Source organism: Microplitis mediator, chromosome 9, assembly GCF_029852145.1.
Source record: "Microplitis mediator isolate UGA2020A chromosome 9, iyMicMedi2.1, whole genome shotgun sequence".
Lineage (NCBI taxonomy): Eukaryota > Metazoa > Arthropoda > Insecta > Hymenoptera > Braconidae > Microplitis > Microplitis mediator.
The window spans coordinates 2070843-2086433 of NC_079977.1; the positions used below are offsets into that span (position 1 = coordinate 2070843).

The 15591-nt window shown below is 34.8% G+C and overlaps 1 protein-coding gene across 1 annotated transcript; it reads left to right on the forward strand.

The window, feature by feature from the left end:
• Positions 1-3215: 3215 nt before the first annotated feature.
• On the forward strand, positions 3216-7595 carry LOC130674702 (uncharacterized). The gene is made up of 4 exons (XM_057480113.1): positions 3216-4326; positions 4411-4541; positions 4603-4843; positions 5113-7595. Exons 1-4 carry the CDS (start codon positions 3546-3548, stop codon positions 7341-7343), a joined length of 3384 nt encoding a protein of 1127 aa, XP_057336096.1. The 5' UTR covers positions 3216-3545; the 3' UTR covers positions 7344-7595.
• The last annotated feature ends 7996 nt before the right edge of the window (positions 7596-15591 follow it).

Genomic DNA, 15591 nt, shown 5'->3' on the forward strand with positions numbered 1-15591 from the left:
AAATTTCTCCAACCAAAATTCATTTCTTTCAAAATTTTTATACTCAAAAATTCTACGACTATAATTTTATTTCTTTCCCCAGTATTTTCACGACTGTAAATTTTATTATTTTATATTCAAAATTTTCCGACTGTAAATTTTTATTTTTCATACTTTATACTTTCAGTTTTTCTAGTATCGAGTTGTTGAGTAAGAATTTACTGACACCGAAAAACTGACGCTGACGACTGATGCTACCCTTCTCTCTTTGTATCAACAAATTTTGATTTTACAATTTTAACTGACATCAATTTACTAATAAATTTTATTACTTATTTTAATTTATCTTTATCACTAGTTCACAGCACTTTTCTTTCTATCAGTCTTTTGGATTTTATAAATGTAAAATATCCTTACGAAATAAAATTATTAATTTACTAATTATATTTTCTTAATAACTAAAATTTATTATTAAAAATTTTTGGCCCTCTTGCCGAGAAATTTGGCTTTTATATTTAATTTTAATTGTTAATAAATTCTGGCTTTCTTGCCGAGAATTTATCCGACGGACCGCGTGTAAAATTAATTTTTTGAATTCTGGTCTTCCGGCCGAGAATTTGTAATTTATTTTAATTAACCGGAAATGGCGACTGCCGACGAGTCTCTTAATTACTAATTAATTAATAGATTAATAAATTGTGGCAACCGGCCGACGATTTATTTACCTCTTTGTAATCTTCTTTCCAAACTATCCAACTGCTCGTGGCTTCCCTCGTTTCTCCAGTCCTTCCGCCGATTTCCGCTGACACGTTCTTTTATAATAATTTCCTTTTTTTTCGATTTAATTTTCGCCTCAATTTATAGGTATCTGTGGATGATTCAATACAAGTAAGTAATGATAATTGTAGTGTATCGGCTGCCGGCCGGATACACGAGTTGTTAATTTATTTAAGTTATTGCTTCTAGAAGGTTCCACGGAAAAACTCTCCAGAATAATTATAATTACCTGAATTTTATATACTTGGATGTTCGTCTGACTGCAACGCCGGTCCGTCCAACTGTGTGTGTCTTTCACCTCGTGCACGCACTAATAAAAGTGTCAGTTCGTGACCTTTCGGCAATTATCGGGTGTATCCCCATTTGATTAATTCTAATTGGTTCTGGAGGGCGAGCCTCCGAAATTGGCGCTCCCGGTGACAAGTCGATAAACTAGATCACGGGGTCTATCGGTTATTGGGTCATTGACCAACCGCGGGAAATTTATTCAAATTTAAATTTTAAATTATTGTAATTTATTAAATTTACCCCGTTACAAGTAATTAAAGTTTGAAAGGAAATTTATTTTTTAATTTCAGTGGTCAATTGCTCTGTTTGTACAAATATACGTGTGTAAACACAATATCTAAGGAGACTCGATTAATCGACCCGATTCTTTTTCCAACGGCTATAGAATCTCACAATAGAAAAATCACAAAATTTCGCTCAGAAAATAAAATCCTGGGAAAATGAAATGAAATTGAAAAAATTTTCATTAATATTTTCATTGAATTATTTTTATAAAGAGTTTTTCAATGTGTAAAAAAATATATGATAATTCCAAATGTATGAGTTACTATTATTATTATTATTATTTATTCATTAAGGCCACGAAGTCGAGGCTCCTTGCGGCCCTCCAATGCAATACAAATTTTTTTTTTTTATAAGTGTATAGAATAATATTTAACAAAATATAATTAAAAATTATTAAATGACATTAGCTATAACATCTTATCATAAATTCACTCCAAATACTATTAAAAAACACTCTCTTCACTCAACGTGAACTCATAACAGACTTGACAGAAAGTTTGAAAATTATACTGTGACGTACAGTGTTCAGGTAACCGATTCCATGCTCTGACTGCACTAACTATGAAAGATTCATCATATTTCGTCCTATGACAACTTGGTAATTCAAGATAGTCCTGACGCACATCACCTCTTCGGAGAGGAGGCTCGCAAATACGTAAGACACTGCCAATTAGTGGCTTTTGATTTAAATACAAGGCTTTATAGATGAGGCACGACAAAAAGAAATCTCTTCGAGTCTTAAGTCTTAACCAGTGCAGGTTTGTATAATACGGGGTTACATGCTCATACTTTGATATTTTGAAAATATAGCGAACACAAGCATTTAATTTCCCCTGTAACCTAATTTGCTGTTGACACGTTATATTCATGTAAACTGCCGCTCAATAATCAAAAATAGGAAAGATCAAAGTTGTTACAAGTCTCTTTCTAACTGGCAAGCAGTTTGATGTAATTTATAAATTTCCCTCCATAAAAATATTTTTTAAAATTTTCCATATATGGGGTCCGTGCCCCAGTCTCCTCCTGTGATTTTACCGCAATGGTATAAAATAATTCTTATACAAGAACCCCTGGGATTAATTCCCCATGTCAATGACTTTAAATACAAATCCATAATCTCTATTTAAAAATCTGTAGGCATCCAGCCGAAAATATCATTGAGATCTAAAAAGACCCACGTACCCTAGACCGTGGTACAAAATTTTTTCATCGTTTGAATCCAAAGATCTTGATGGTCAGATCTGATTGGGTAAAAAAAAGTGACTTGTACTTTTCCACATGAGCTGATGAAGTTTGTGACGGAATTTTGTCAGGTGTCATAATCGATGTCAGAGAAATTAAAACCAAAATATTTTTTCAAATCTAAAGGCACCTCTAAATATTCCTACGAAATTCAGTCTATCAGTTATCAGTTGTCATTTAAGCGTTGGCGTATGTCTGCCAGATTGATTACAATCGTCCTCTTAATTACGAGTATTGATCCCGACAGTCACGGCTCGAACCCCATTTCCAGTATTTTTTTTTCCTTCCCTAAGGTCTCAGTAAATCTGCCAGACGAATTTACACTTAAACTCGTCTGCAAAGACGAATAGTAATTAAAGTACTAAAAGAAAATCAATAAATTTCATTCTTAAATTTTTCTACTGTTACTTATATGAAATATTTCCAAGTAATTGCCGTTGCCGTAGCTTAGGACTTACAGCTGATTGCTAATTGAATCGCAATCGTTACAATAAAAGTAAATGATGATTGCATTATTTATTGTCATGGGTAATAAGAGACAATTTCGTGCCATCTGCTGGATGCTGGATGAATCATGAGATGTATTGACTAGGGTTGGTTGGGGTGCGCAACGAAAGCTGCGCTTACTCGGAGCTTGTGATTTTATCCCTACGACTCTGCAGTCTGCAACAAAAAACCCGTGTGTCCACCCGGCAGCATTAAGCTCGCGTTTGATCTCAACTCGTCGTCCTCGTGCTTGAAACTCAGCCACAAAAAAGTTACGCTCTAACGGTCAATGAATATTAATTTCTTCGCTTAATTAAAACCGTCTAATCAATGGAATTATGATGATAATTGATAGTAAAAACATATCATATTAATTGAAAATATGTAATTAGAAACGGCCCGTGCAATGTGAGCTCGTTGATGCAGAGAATTACAATAAATTGAGGAAAAGTAAATAAAGCTATAAGTAGTAAATAAAAACTTTTAAAATGCGTCCGCGTTCGGTAGTGCTTTTATTTTTGTTTTTGAGCGTCAGTGTAATAATTGCGGAATCAAAGCTCCAGCAAGCGGGAACAGTGGACACGAATGACGAAGACGATGACGATGATCATGACGAAGATGACGATGATATTGACAATTCGCGTCCTGAAGTAGACGACGACGGAAGAATTTACAAGAATCCGCGGAACTCACCGTCGGCGATGTGTCCGCGGGATGAAAAACAAGCCGAGGTCTTGGAACAAAAGTGTCTGAGACGATGTTCGACGGACGAGGACTGCAAGAGTAAGAAGAAAAAATGCCGATGTGATGGACCTTGTGGTATGTCCTGCATAAAACCTGATCGTGAATGTCCAGTTCTGCAGCCGGAAATCGAGCATGGCAAGATGACAGTAACAGGAAATTTGTTTGGAGATGATGCTCATTATCAGTGTGATCACAACTACTTCATTGTTGGTCTGGCTGACAGGACTTGTCGAGCCGACGGACGATGGAGCGGCACCACACCGATATGCACCAAAGATCGTAACTCGTTTTGCACAGAGCCCCCGAAAATTAGCAACGCAAAACATTATGCTCCTGTGGATCAAAAGGGCTTCGAATTGAACTCGACCATTCAGTATTTCTGCGACTACGGTTTCGAGACAACGGGCTTTCAAAATGCGATGTGCTTTTTGATGGACGGCAAAGCCAGTTGGTTTGGTCCTGACATCATTTGCAAGCCGGTCAATTGCAAATTGCCGCCAGACATCGCCAATGGTTGGCACGGAGGTAGGCTTCAAAATTGTGACCCATTGTTCTTCCGATCGACAATTCGGTCGCAAACGATTTCTGCTAACAGCTGATTTTTTTCAGGTGAATGCTACACTTACGACTGTCGGATCACTTACCACTGTGTGGATGGATACAAACTCGTCGGCAAGCCGGAAAAAATATGTCTGGCTGACGGAACATGGTCACCAAAAGAAGTTCCTCAATGTCTTCATGTAAGACAATCGCGATCTCTTAATGTTTTAGAAATACAATCAAGGATTTTTTTGTTTCCAGGGAGGTCCTGCCCAGTGTCCGATACCAGAGAACCCTCGCTACGGAAAAGCCATCTATACATCTCACTCGTACAACGCGATCGTCTCGTACGAGTGTATCCATGGGTACATCTTGGTAGGAATGACTACTCGGAAATGCCAAGCGGATAGAAAATGGTCCGATCAAGCACCGATTTGCGAGGAAATAAATTGTGGATCCCCTGGAGTCCTCTACAATGGCTGGATTGAAAACATCGAACACGGTAAGTTAAAATAACAGGCTCTGAAGTAAAAATACTCGACACTAAGTAAACTTGACATTTTAATCGATTCGACCTTTCTTTATTTTATCTCCGTCACTTATTTCGTCTATACCGCTGTCTCTTCTAGACCCTCACGCGTCAGTGAACTCACCTAAAAGCTTCTTCACAATCACCCTGCCAATATTAATCAAGCCCATTTTGACACTTCAATCCCATCCTAAAAGACATCACTTTAAGTTTATAAAAATAAATGATTTTCTGTTCCGAAGGTACTGGATTGGGAGCCAGCATAATTTTCCGATGTAAAGAACACATGAAGCTTGAAGGCAACACGTCATCTGTCTGTGAGAACGACGGTAAATGGCGTTATCCCGTGCCTCACTGCCTAGCTCCCTGTATCATTCCGCAAATAGAAAAAGGTCACATTTCTGTGGACTCCCACGAGGCGGATCACATCAATAATGTCACAGTTGTCGAGCACGGCGAGCGTATTTACGTCCACTGTATCGAGAATTACGAATTTGCTGCTAATAATACTCCAGTGACCTGCAACAATGGCACCTGGACCATTATTCCATCATGCACACCAGCGCGTTGCAAGCAGATGCCCAAGTCACCGAAAAACGGGATGGTGATTGCGCCCAAGATGAATCACGGAATGCGTGCGATCTTCAAGTGCAAGGACGGTTTCAATCTCACTGGAGGTGGTCCAAATAACTCATCCAAACACGTCGAGTGTCATTATGGAACTTGGATCGGTGACATTCCTCACTGTGTTGAAGTTTACTGCGCGTTTCCTGGCTACGTGCCCAACGGGAAAGTTCTGCTTGTGGGCAACATGGGTGTTTACGATTATCGTCCGTACGTGAAGAAAGTTCCCAATAACAAACAAATCATGTACGACTGTGATAAAGGGTTTGTTTTGAATGAAGGACCAACTGGCGCTACGTGCATCGGTGGTCACTGGAGTCCTCGCCAGCTGCCTGCATGTCTTCCTGGTCAACACCCACGAATCCGCTGGAGTCGAAGACGCAGATCTATCGACGCTCTGGAAAAGTCCATCAGTCTCAATACCAACGCGACTTTAAACTTCAAGAAGTTCATCGACTACTTCCGTCGTGTTGGCAAGAAGCTCCTACATCTAGAACTTGAGAAGTCCCAATCTCGCGAGCTTCCAGATGTTGATCCAGTCAAAATAATAAACTTGACCATTGCTGACCGTAGCTCCAGGCGCAAAGACAATTCCAATCGCACTGTCGACAATTTGGTGGTACGGAAGAAACATTATCACAAGAAATCGCGGAACAAGGACGAGAAGATGATTGAGTTTCTCAGGAGTACTTACCGTAAATTAAAACGTATCGATTCTAAGCGATCTTCCAACTCGACAAACAATCATAATATGACTATGCACGATATTCTCAACTTGATGAGCAAAAACTTCTTCCATGTAGACCTAGCAGAAAGTCACCATCCCAATTCCTCGCGTCACGACAATCTGCAAGTCCACAATCAGCGCGAATTCACGAAATTGAAGCGCGAATTCGAAAAAATAATGCGATTCTACAACAAATCATTGCGTTGGAGTGAAAAGCATAACCGCAATGCTAAAAAACATCGAAATAACAGTGAAAACAATGACGAGAGTGATGACAATGGTGATAGTGATAGTGACCAATCAAAATCAAACAAAAAACGCAGCAAGGAAAAATCAAAAAATTATTACCGCGGTTTTTACGAATTTATTAACGGGTACGTTAACGAAAAACTGTCGATACTAGAATCTGCGCAGCAGAACACATCGAATGACTTGTTGTCGACAATCGATTTGGATAAATTGGATTTAAAAAACGGCACGACTTTCACCGTCGGTGAAATTTATGCCTTTTTCAAACATATCATTGAAAATAAATTAAATACCGAGAAAATTGATTACACGAGCGAATCAAAAGCTCCTGGGAATACTGTTGCGAAAAACAAAGTCGAAAATAATCAAACGAAGGGAAATTTGAGCTCAATTGTGGAATTCGTAAGCACGGTACAAACGGCTTTGAGAGTTACCAGCTCGCCGGTACCGACAACATTGCCGAGTACTTCAATCAAAATAGAAGCTATTAATGATATTCCTTTGACGGAAAATACCACCGAGATTGCTAAACACCGAAGCAAACGTATACGGAACGCTGCTGACGTCAAAGAGTCGGATTCTCGTAAGAATCGTAAGCTGCTTTCAATGAGTCCCGATCAGGAGAATTCAAATTACGAGGGTAGAAAATTATTCACCTTAAATGGATTAGACGCACAGCAACAGAGTCGCTCTAAACGTTTTTTACCCCACGCGGAATTAGATAATCAAATAATACTCAAAAATTTATACTTGAACGCTTATGAAGACGAATATCGCGCCAACGTCAGACGCTCTGTTATGACAAATGATACTGGAGATTTGAATTTAAACAGCACGAGACGTCGCAAAGGCAATCTTAGTTTGAGTAAGTGATAGAAATTATATTGTGTGATATTTAAAAAAATCATTTGTTGATTTATTTGTTCATTGGTTTTATTGAAATTATTTATGACATATGTCATAAGGATTTTAGACTGTATACGTATTACATATTTACATATTATATATAAAATTAAATATATATAATATAGTTGATTATCATTATTCCCTTTTCCATCCTTCCATTCGTACACGTTCATTGATGTGTAATCTGTAATCTTTAAAGCTTTTTTCAATAAAAATATAAATCTTTTTTCATATGAGTTTTCTTTCATTTCTTATTTATACTCATGAAATTTTTTAAATAGCGAAATTTTGCACAACTTTTTTTTCGATCCTTTATATTCCCGTATAAAAATAACATATATTTAAAAAGATATGATTAATATCAGATAATATATGTGGCCAATTTAACTATATTTTCTGATATATTTTTTTTTATATTAAAAAATATAATATTCATCATATACGAGTCCGTATATGCTTACCATATATAAAATATATATGTCAATCATATACAAAAAAAATATTTTTATCATACATAAAAATATATATTTCTATCTTATTCGAAAAATATCTTCTGATCATATATGAAAACATATATTTATATTCCCGTATGAAAATAACATATATTTAAAAATATATGATATATATCAGAAAATGTATGTGGCCAATTTAACTATATTTTTTTATATATTTTTTTTTATATCAAAAATATAATATTCATCATATACGAGTCCGTATATGTTTAGCATATATAAAATATATAAGTCAATCATATACAAAAAAAATATTTTTATCATATATGAAAATATATATATTCTTGTCATATACGACAACTATATTTTTATCATACATAAAAATATATATTTTTATCATATACGAAAAATATATTCTGATCTTATATAAAAACATATATTTATATTGTGTACGGAAAAAAAAAGTTTCTTATTCGTATGACCAACTCCAATCAAATTAGATCTAAATTTCAATATTCTCTTTAAATTGCAGTTAAAATTTTCAAAATTAGTTAATTAATTAACTTAATTAATTTGAATTTTTCTAACAGTAGGAAATTTCGATTGGTTCTAATTTCGAATACAATATTAGTATTCTGTGACAAAAAAATTTGTTCTATAAATTTGAATATGAACTTCAAAATTTAAGGCAATTCCGAATTTTGAGTTGATTATTTTTTGAACTTGAAATATATTCAAGACCTGGGTCAAAAAAAAATCAAATTTTACCTTTCTGAGTTAAATGGATACTAAGCAGATCAGAAAAGTCAAATTTGTTATTTATTTTGACCCGGGGAATAAAATGTTCCACTGACTAATTTTTCTCAAATTTTTAAGTAATAATTCGACTCAAAAATTTTGCTGTTTTAAAGAACAAAAAAAAAAAAAGACTTCAAGATCAATTATGAACTTTTTTTGAAAACTATCCGTTTTTTTCAAATTCCAAAAATGATTGGAATCGTCTCAAATTTTGAACAAACTTTTTTTACATGGGTCTATTTGATAAAAATAAATTGTTCAGATTATTTGCACACCCCTAGTGTATATGATGCGATTATTCGAAAAAAAAATTCAAGTAGACAGATAAAATGTTAATCAGCGTAATTCTGAAAGTTGAGATGCTGTCTACCGGCCGTCGAGTGTATCAACTATATCATTAATTGCTTTGAGGAATAATTCAGTACTAAAGCTTCTGAGGCTCAAAATGACTAAAGTATGGGCGTAAATATATACAATGTATAAGGTAAGTATGTATTTAAAGTGTGTGCGTAATGCGTAAAATAAATAGCAGACGATGCATGTAAATGAGATTTCATCTGTAGCAACGCTTGTTAAAACATCACTCGAGAACTGTCACACATTTTACCCTCTTTCATTTTTTATTTTTTATTTTTTTTTCATTTAAAATACAGAGGAGTCGAGCAGAGAATCAACGGAACGTTATTTCAACATGAGCTTTCGCTTAAAGCCTCCGAGTACTTGTTGTCAAGCAGAACAGCCAGTAGCGCATTTGTCATTCTACTCACGGATTAAAGTCCGTCACAAATCCGCGTCCGTACATGCGCTAAACAAAAATATTATTTATTCACAATAATATACGTTTTTTTTTCTACGTATTCATTAATCGCACGTACACAGGCGAACTTGATTGATTAAATTCGATTCAAATCTCATTGATTATTTTTTTTCTTTCGCTCCGTACTCTTTCAAACAAACCCGAGACTTTCAGTTTAATTAACACGTTTGCGGTTCAAACAAACTGAGAAAATAAAAAAAAAGTATAGACTCAATCACCAGTATTCAGTGCACTCTAATTTATTTAGCAGTATTATTCGTTGCCTTCTGTTGAGAAAATTCTATTTACTAATAATACTAATCAATGTGCTAAATATACTTCAGGTTAAACAAACTCCAGTCTCGTTAACTTAATTAGTATCTACAGATAAATATTTTAACTCTATTTTCTCTTGATCTATATTGATTTAAAAGGTATCAGTTTCTACGAATTCGTATTAACGTGAAAATTTCTATAGAAATTTTATGGCAAAGTATGAGGTGGAAAAAATAATTTAGATCTACAAAAGATCTACAGAGATCTGATTTATTCAAAAATTAAAATCTGCTGATATCATTAGAGATCTGAGATCTATTTGGAATTTTAAATCTAAGTAGATCTGAAGTAGTAGATCTACATAGATCTGCAGTGATCTACAATGATCTATAGTGATCTATAGTAGTAGATCTACAGTGATCTACAATGATCTATAGTAATAGATCTACAGCTATCTACAATAGTAGATCTACACAGATTTACAATGATATATAGTAGTAGATCTACAGTGATCTACAATAGTAGATCTACAATGATCTATAGTAATAGATCTACAGTGATCTACAATAATCTATGGTAGTAGATTTATAGAGATCTTTGTTATTAGATCTACATAGATTCACAGTGATCTTCAATAGTAGATCTACATAGATTTACAATGATCGATAATAATAGATCTACAGTGATCTACAATAATCTATGGTAGTAGATCTACAGTGATCCATGTTATTAGATCTACAGTGATCTACAATAGTAAATCGACATAGATCTACAATGATCTATAGTAATAGATCTACAGTGATCTACAATAATATATGGTAGTAGATCTACAGTGATTTATAGTAGATCTACAGTGATTTATAGTAGATCTACAGTGACCTACAATAGTAGATCTACAGTGACCTACAATCGTAGATCTACATAAATCTACAATGATCTATGTAAATCTACATAGATCTACATAGATCTACAATGATCTACGTAGATCTACAATGATCTATGTAGATCTACAATGATCTATGTAGATCTACAATGATCTATGTAGATCTACAATGATCAATGTAGATTTACTATTGTAGGTCAATGTAGATCTACAGTGATCTATAATAGTAGATCAACGTAAATCTACAGTAGTAGATCTACTTAAATTTATAGTAGTAGATCTACATAGATTTATAGTGATCTACACTAGTATAGATTTACAGTGATCTACAGTAGAAGATCTACATAGATCTAAATTATTTTTCCTCTCAGAGCAGCAAAAACTGATTATTTTTCTATTAAAAAATTCTAATCCTCTTTTTAAAAATTTTTATAATTGATACGAAAGAATGTGGGGGTAAAATAGGCACCCAAAATTTTTTTTACAATTATGCATTAAAATTACAAAGTTACCATGGGGTAATTTAGACCACCTACTCTATGAAATTTGTCACAAATAAAATTTAAAAATTCTTTTTACACAAAATAAAAAAAATTTCGCACTATAGAATTCCAAGAATATTCCAAATATTTACTATGTATATAAAGAAAAAGTTTAATTGGTTTGATCAGAGGATAAAAATATATTTTAGCCTATTTTAAGTGCCGCTTTTAAAGTTACGATGAACAAGGTGTTAAATAGATGGTTAAGACGAGATTAGCGACGTGATGTGTAAAGGACAGGTGTGTGAATTAAGAATGAACACAAATTGGTTGAATGAACGGTATTGAGTTGTATCTTGGTCAATGAAAAAAAAAAAAAAAAAACTTATGAATGAATGAATTAAGTCTGTATTAGTTCCAAGTCTTTTAAAATAGTCAATAATAGATAATCTTGCAAGAATTAGCTTCCTGTCCGCATTACTTCAAGGGTTACTTAAATACTGTCACCGAGGATAAGGAATAACAGCGGAAAATATTTTCGACAAGTCCGAGGCGCTGGCCATTGTCATTGGGGTCAATGGGCATCATGGCTACTTGCTGTAAATTTATAATGTACATGAATAATACTCGGCTCTGAATCGTTGAGCACAATGGAGCCTCAGCAGAAAAGAAAAAAAAATAAAAATAGTTAAAGCTAAAGTAAGTCGTCCGTCTTCTGCAAGACAGCCCGGATTTTCCGGAAGCACTTGTGAGTAGTCTTTTACTTGGAGTAAGAGATCTCGTTTCTTAGATTGCCATAAAAGGAGTAAAATAACGTTTGTAGAAGAGTAAAAGAACCAGAAATGAAAAAGATAGCCAGGTGCACTCAAAAGGTTACGGTCTAAGACCCACTAAAAATAACTATTCGCAAAAAAGCTATACCGCCATTGTTGAGTTTACTTATGAACCCTGGAATTACTTAACTTTTTGAATATTTCGAGACAAATTTAATGGATGGTTGGTTTACTGGAGGTGTCAATGTAGAAAAGAGGGCTTATAAAATTATTCAGTAGGATTTTGCCAGAATGCACTTATTCACTTCACGGAAAGAAAATTATGGCAGCGGTTCCCATAATTTTGTGAAATTTTTTCCTATACCATCATAGGAATTACGACCATAAATTATGGGAGCGGTTCCTATTATTATAGGAATGTTTCCCATAATTATAGAAATAGTTCCTATAATTATGGGAATAATACACATAACACTATAGGAATGGTTCCTATAATTATAGGAATGGTTCCTATAATTAATAGGAATACTTTCTATAATATTATAGGAACCATTCCCATAATATTATGGAAATGGTTCCTATAATAGTATGGGAACTATTCCCATAATATTATGGGAATGATTCCCATAATGCAATTGGAATGGTTCCTATACCATTATGGAAATCATTCCTATAATATTATGGGAATGGTTCCCATATTATCATGAAAAAATTAATTTAAAGAAGTGCGGTAATCACTTCTACAATACACATAAATATTATTAAACATAAAAACAAAAATTCAAACATTGAAAAAAAAAATCGTATTTGGCAAAAAAACATTAAAATTTTTAACAAGAATTTTTTGTCAGCACAAAACATTTAAGAAAATTCAAATTTTGGGAAATTTCGACACTATTGTGCAAAAAAAAAATTTAATGATATTATAGGGATGGTTCCCATAACATTATGGGAATAGTTCCCATAATATTATAGGAATAGTTCCTATACCAATATGGGAACCATTCCCATAATAGTATGGGAATGATTCCGATACCATTATGGGAATGGTTCCAATAATGATTTGGGAACCATTACCCATATCATTATGGGAACCATTCCCATAATGGTATGGGAACTATTCTCGTACTATTATGGGGATGGTTCCCATATATTATGGGAACCATTCCTATAGTAGTATAGGTACTATTCCCATACCATTATGGGAACCATTCCCATAATGCATAGCAAAACTTCCCATAATATTCTTTCCGTGTAGGTGGTCTGGGTTCCGAAGCATAGTTCCCGAAGGAATAATTCCCATAATATTATAGGAATAGTTCCAATACCAATATGGGAACCATTCCCATATCATTATGGGAACCATTCCCATAATGGTATGGGAACTATTCTCATACTATTATGGGGATGGTTCCCATAATATATGGGAACCATCCCTATAGTAGTATAGGTACTATTCCCATACCATTATGGGAACCATTCCCATAATGCATAGCAAAACTTCCCATAATATTCTTTCCGTGTAGGTGGTCTGGGTTCCGAAGCATAGTTCCCGAAGGAATAATTCCCATAATATTATAGGAATAGTTCCAATACCAATATGGGAACCATTCCCATATCATTATGGGAACCATTCCCATAATGGTATGGGAACTATTCTCATACTATTATGGGGATGGTTCCCATAATATATGGGAACCATCCCTATAGTAGTATAGGTACTATTCCCATACCATTATGGGAACCATTCCCATAATGCATAGCAAAACTTCCCATAATATTCTTTCCATGTAGGTGGTCTGGGTTCCGAAGCATAGTTCCCGAAGGAATAATTCCCATAATATTATAGGAATAGTTCCAATACCAATATGGGAACCATTCCCATAATGGTATGGGAACTATTCTCATACTATTATGGGGATGGTTCCCATAATATATGGGAACCATCCCTATAGTAGTATAGGTACTATTCCCATACCATTATGGGAACCATTCCCATAATGCATAGCAAAACTTCCCATAATATTCTTTCCGTGTAGGTGGTCTGGGTTCCGAAGCATAGCTTTTACCAGTTTCATGGTTTTTCGCAGTAACGCTACTATTTAAGCTACCTTTTTACCTATACTTTTGTCCGAAACAGGTATTTCCGTTTGCCGCTCTGTAATCAGCCGAGTGTTACACCCATTAACACCGTTCGCCGGCTTTTTAACCTCACGAATTTCAATAACTCTACCTGATGCGAGCGACCGGCAAGAAGCTCCGCTTTTTAATACTTTTACCTTTTATGCAGCCACGAGAATTCGTCTGCTCGAGAGACGCCTGGCAATTCGCGGACTTAATGACCTCTGGCGTAGGCTCTGGATTTGGTGATAAGTGGATCCATTTTGTTCATTTTTGGTCCGATGTTTTGTAAACATCTGAGGACTTTTGGGAAATGGATCCTGGTGATCGTGGGAACAATTGACAGAACTGCAACGAGTGACAATATTTCAGATATCGCTTTTGGAATTCACTTAAGCCAACGCACGAACGAATTAATTATTCAAATCAATGGGCGCTTATAAGAAATTATCTCCCCATTCCAGGATCTTTCCTTTTTGCGGGCATTCTTGTTGGATGTACTGATGAGCCTTAAATGGATTTGAAGCACCCGGTAAATCTGTCGCTTGTGGGACGACCGAGTCTTATATCGAACGTATTTTAAAGGAAACCACTCATCGGCAAGGTGCAGTCACCATATTTGGATAAGACACTTCTCTTCGCTTTCGATAAATCTGTGCGTGTGAATAAATTTTTATGGCACACGTTTTTGTATCCCCAGGCAATTTCATACCATGTGGTTCTGTTTGAAGAAACTCAATCATTGATCAATTAAATTTACCGGCAATTAACATAAATTTAATAAACCACTTAATTGATTGCGTAAAAATTCAATCAGCGTTAATTTAATTTCCTGTATATATTTAAAATCCATATAATAACAATAACAATAAATGATGTTCATGAATGGGGACAATAAATTATAAATGTACATAATAGTTTATAATTTAGATAGAAGATAATCCTTGAGAAATATCTCCCTATTGGTGCACAATAACGATGATAACAATAAAAATGATGTCAAGAAAGGAATCTATAACCCCATGAGACATAGGACACCCAAAAGATATCATCATGAATCACGGGATTTTAAGTTGAATTAAACTCTTCGGGCATTCGGGTTTCAATTCGTAACACACATTGCCGGTGGTCTTTTTTTACACCACAAACCCCTTGCGTTATTATATTATTTACCATCACCGTCACACAACTACGGTCAGGACTAAACACACTTAGTGCCTGCCGCAGCATGCCTTAGTGTCTCACTCACGATAACGCATTGTGAGTGGGATATTTCTCTCGTGTTTCTCATCGTTTCCATCATCAAGGATCTCCCCTATTCTAACCAGCTATTCATTTTTCTCATACTTTATCTTGCTCATTCCTTTCTCTTCTCTCTTTTTGTCCTGGATATAAACATCGTGGACATATACTATACTACTCTTTTAATATTTTTTACCCGGCACTTGAGACGGGCACAGGTGGCACTAAAATAGTTCCACGGGTACATTGTAAGCCTACTATTCAATAGATTATTATTTATTATTATTATTATTATTATTATTATTACTTTTTTTTTAACTCATTACAGATAAACGTGTCTTATTGTTTTGGAATGATTTTATAAGGATTTAAGCCTTGTAAAAAAAGTATCC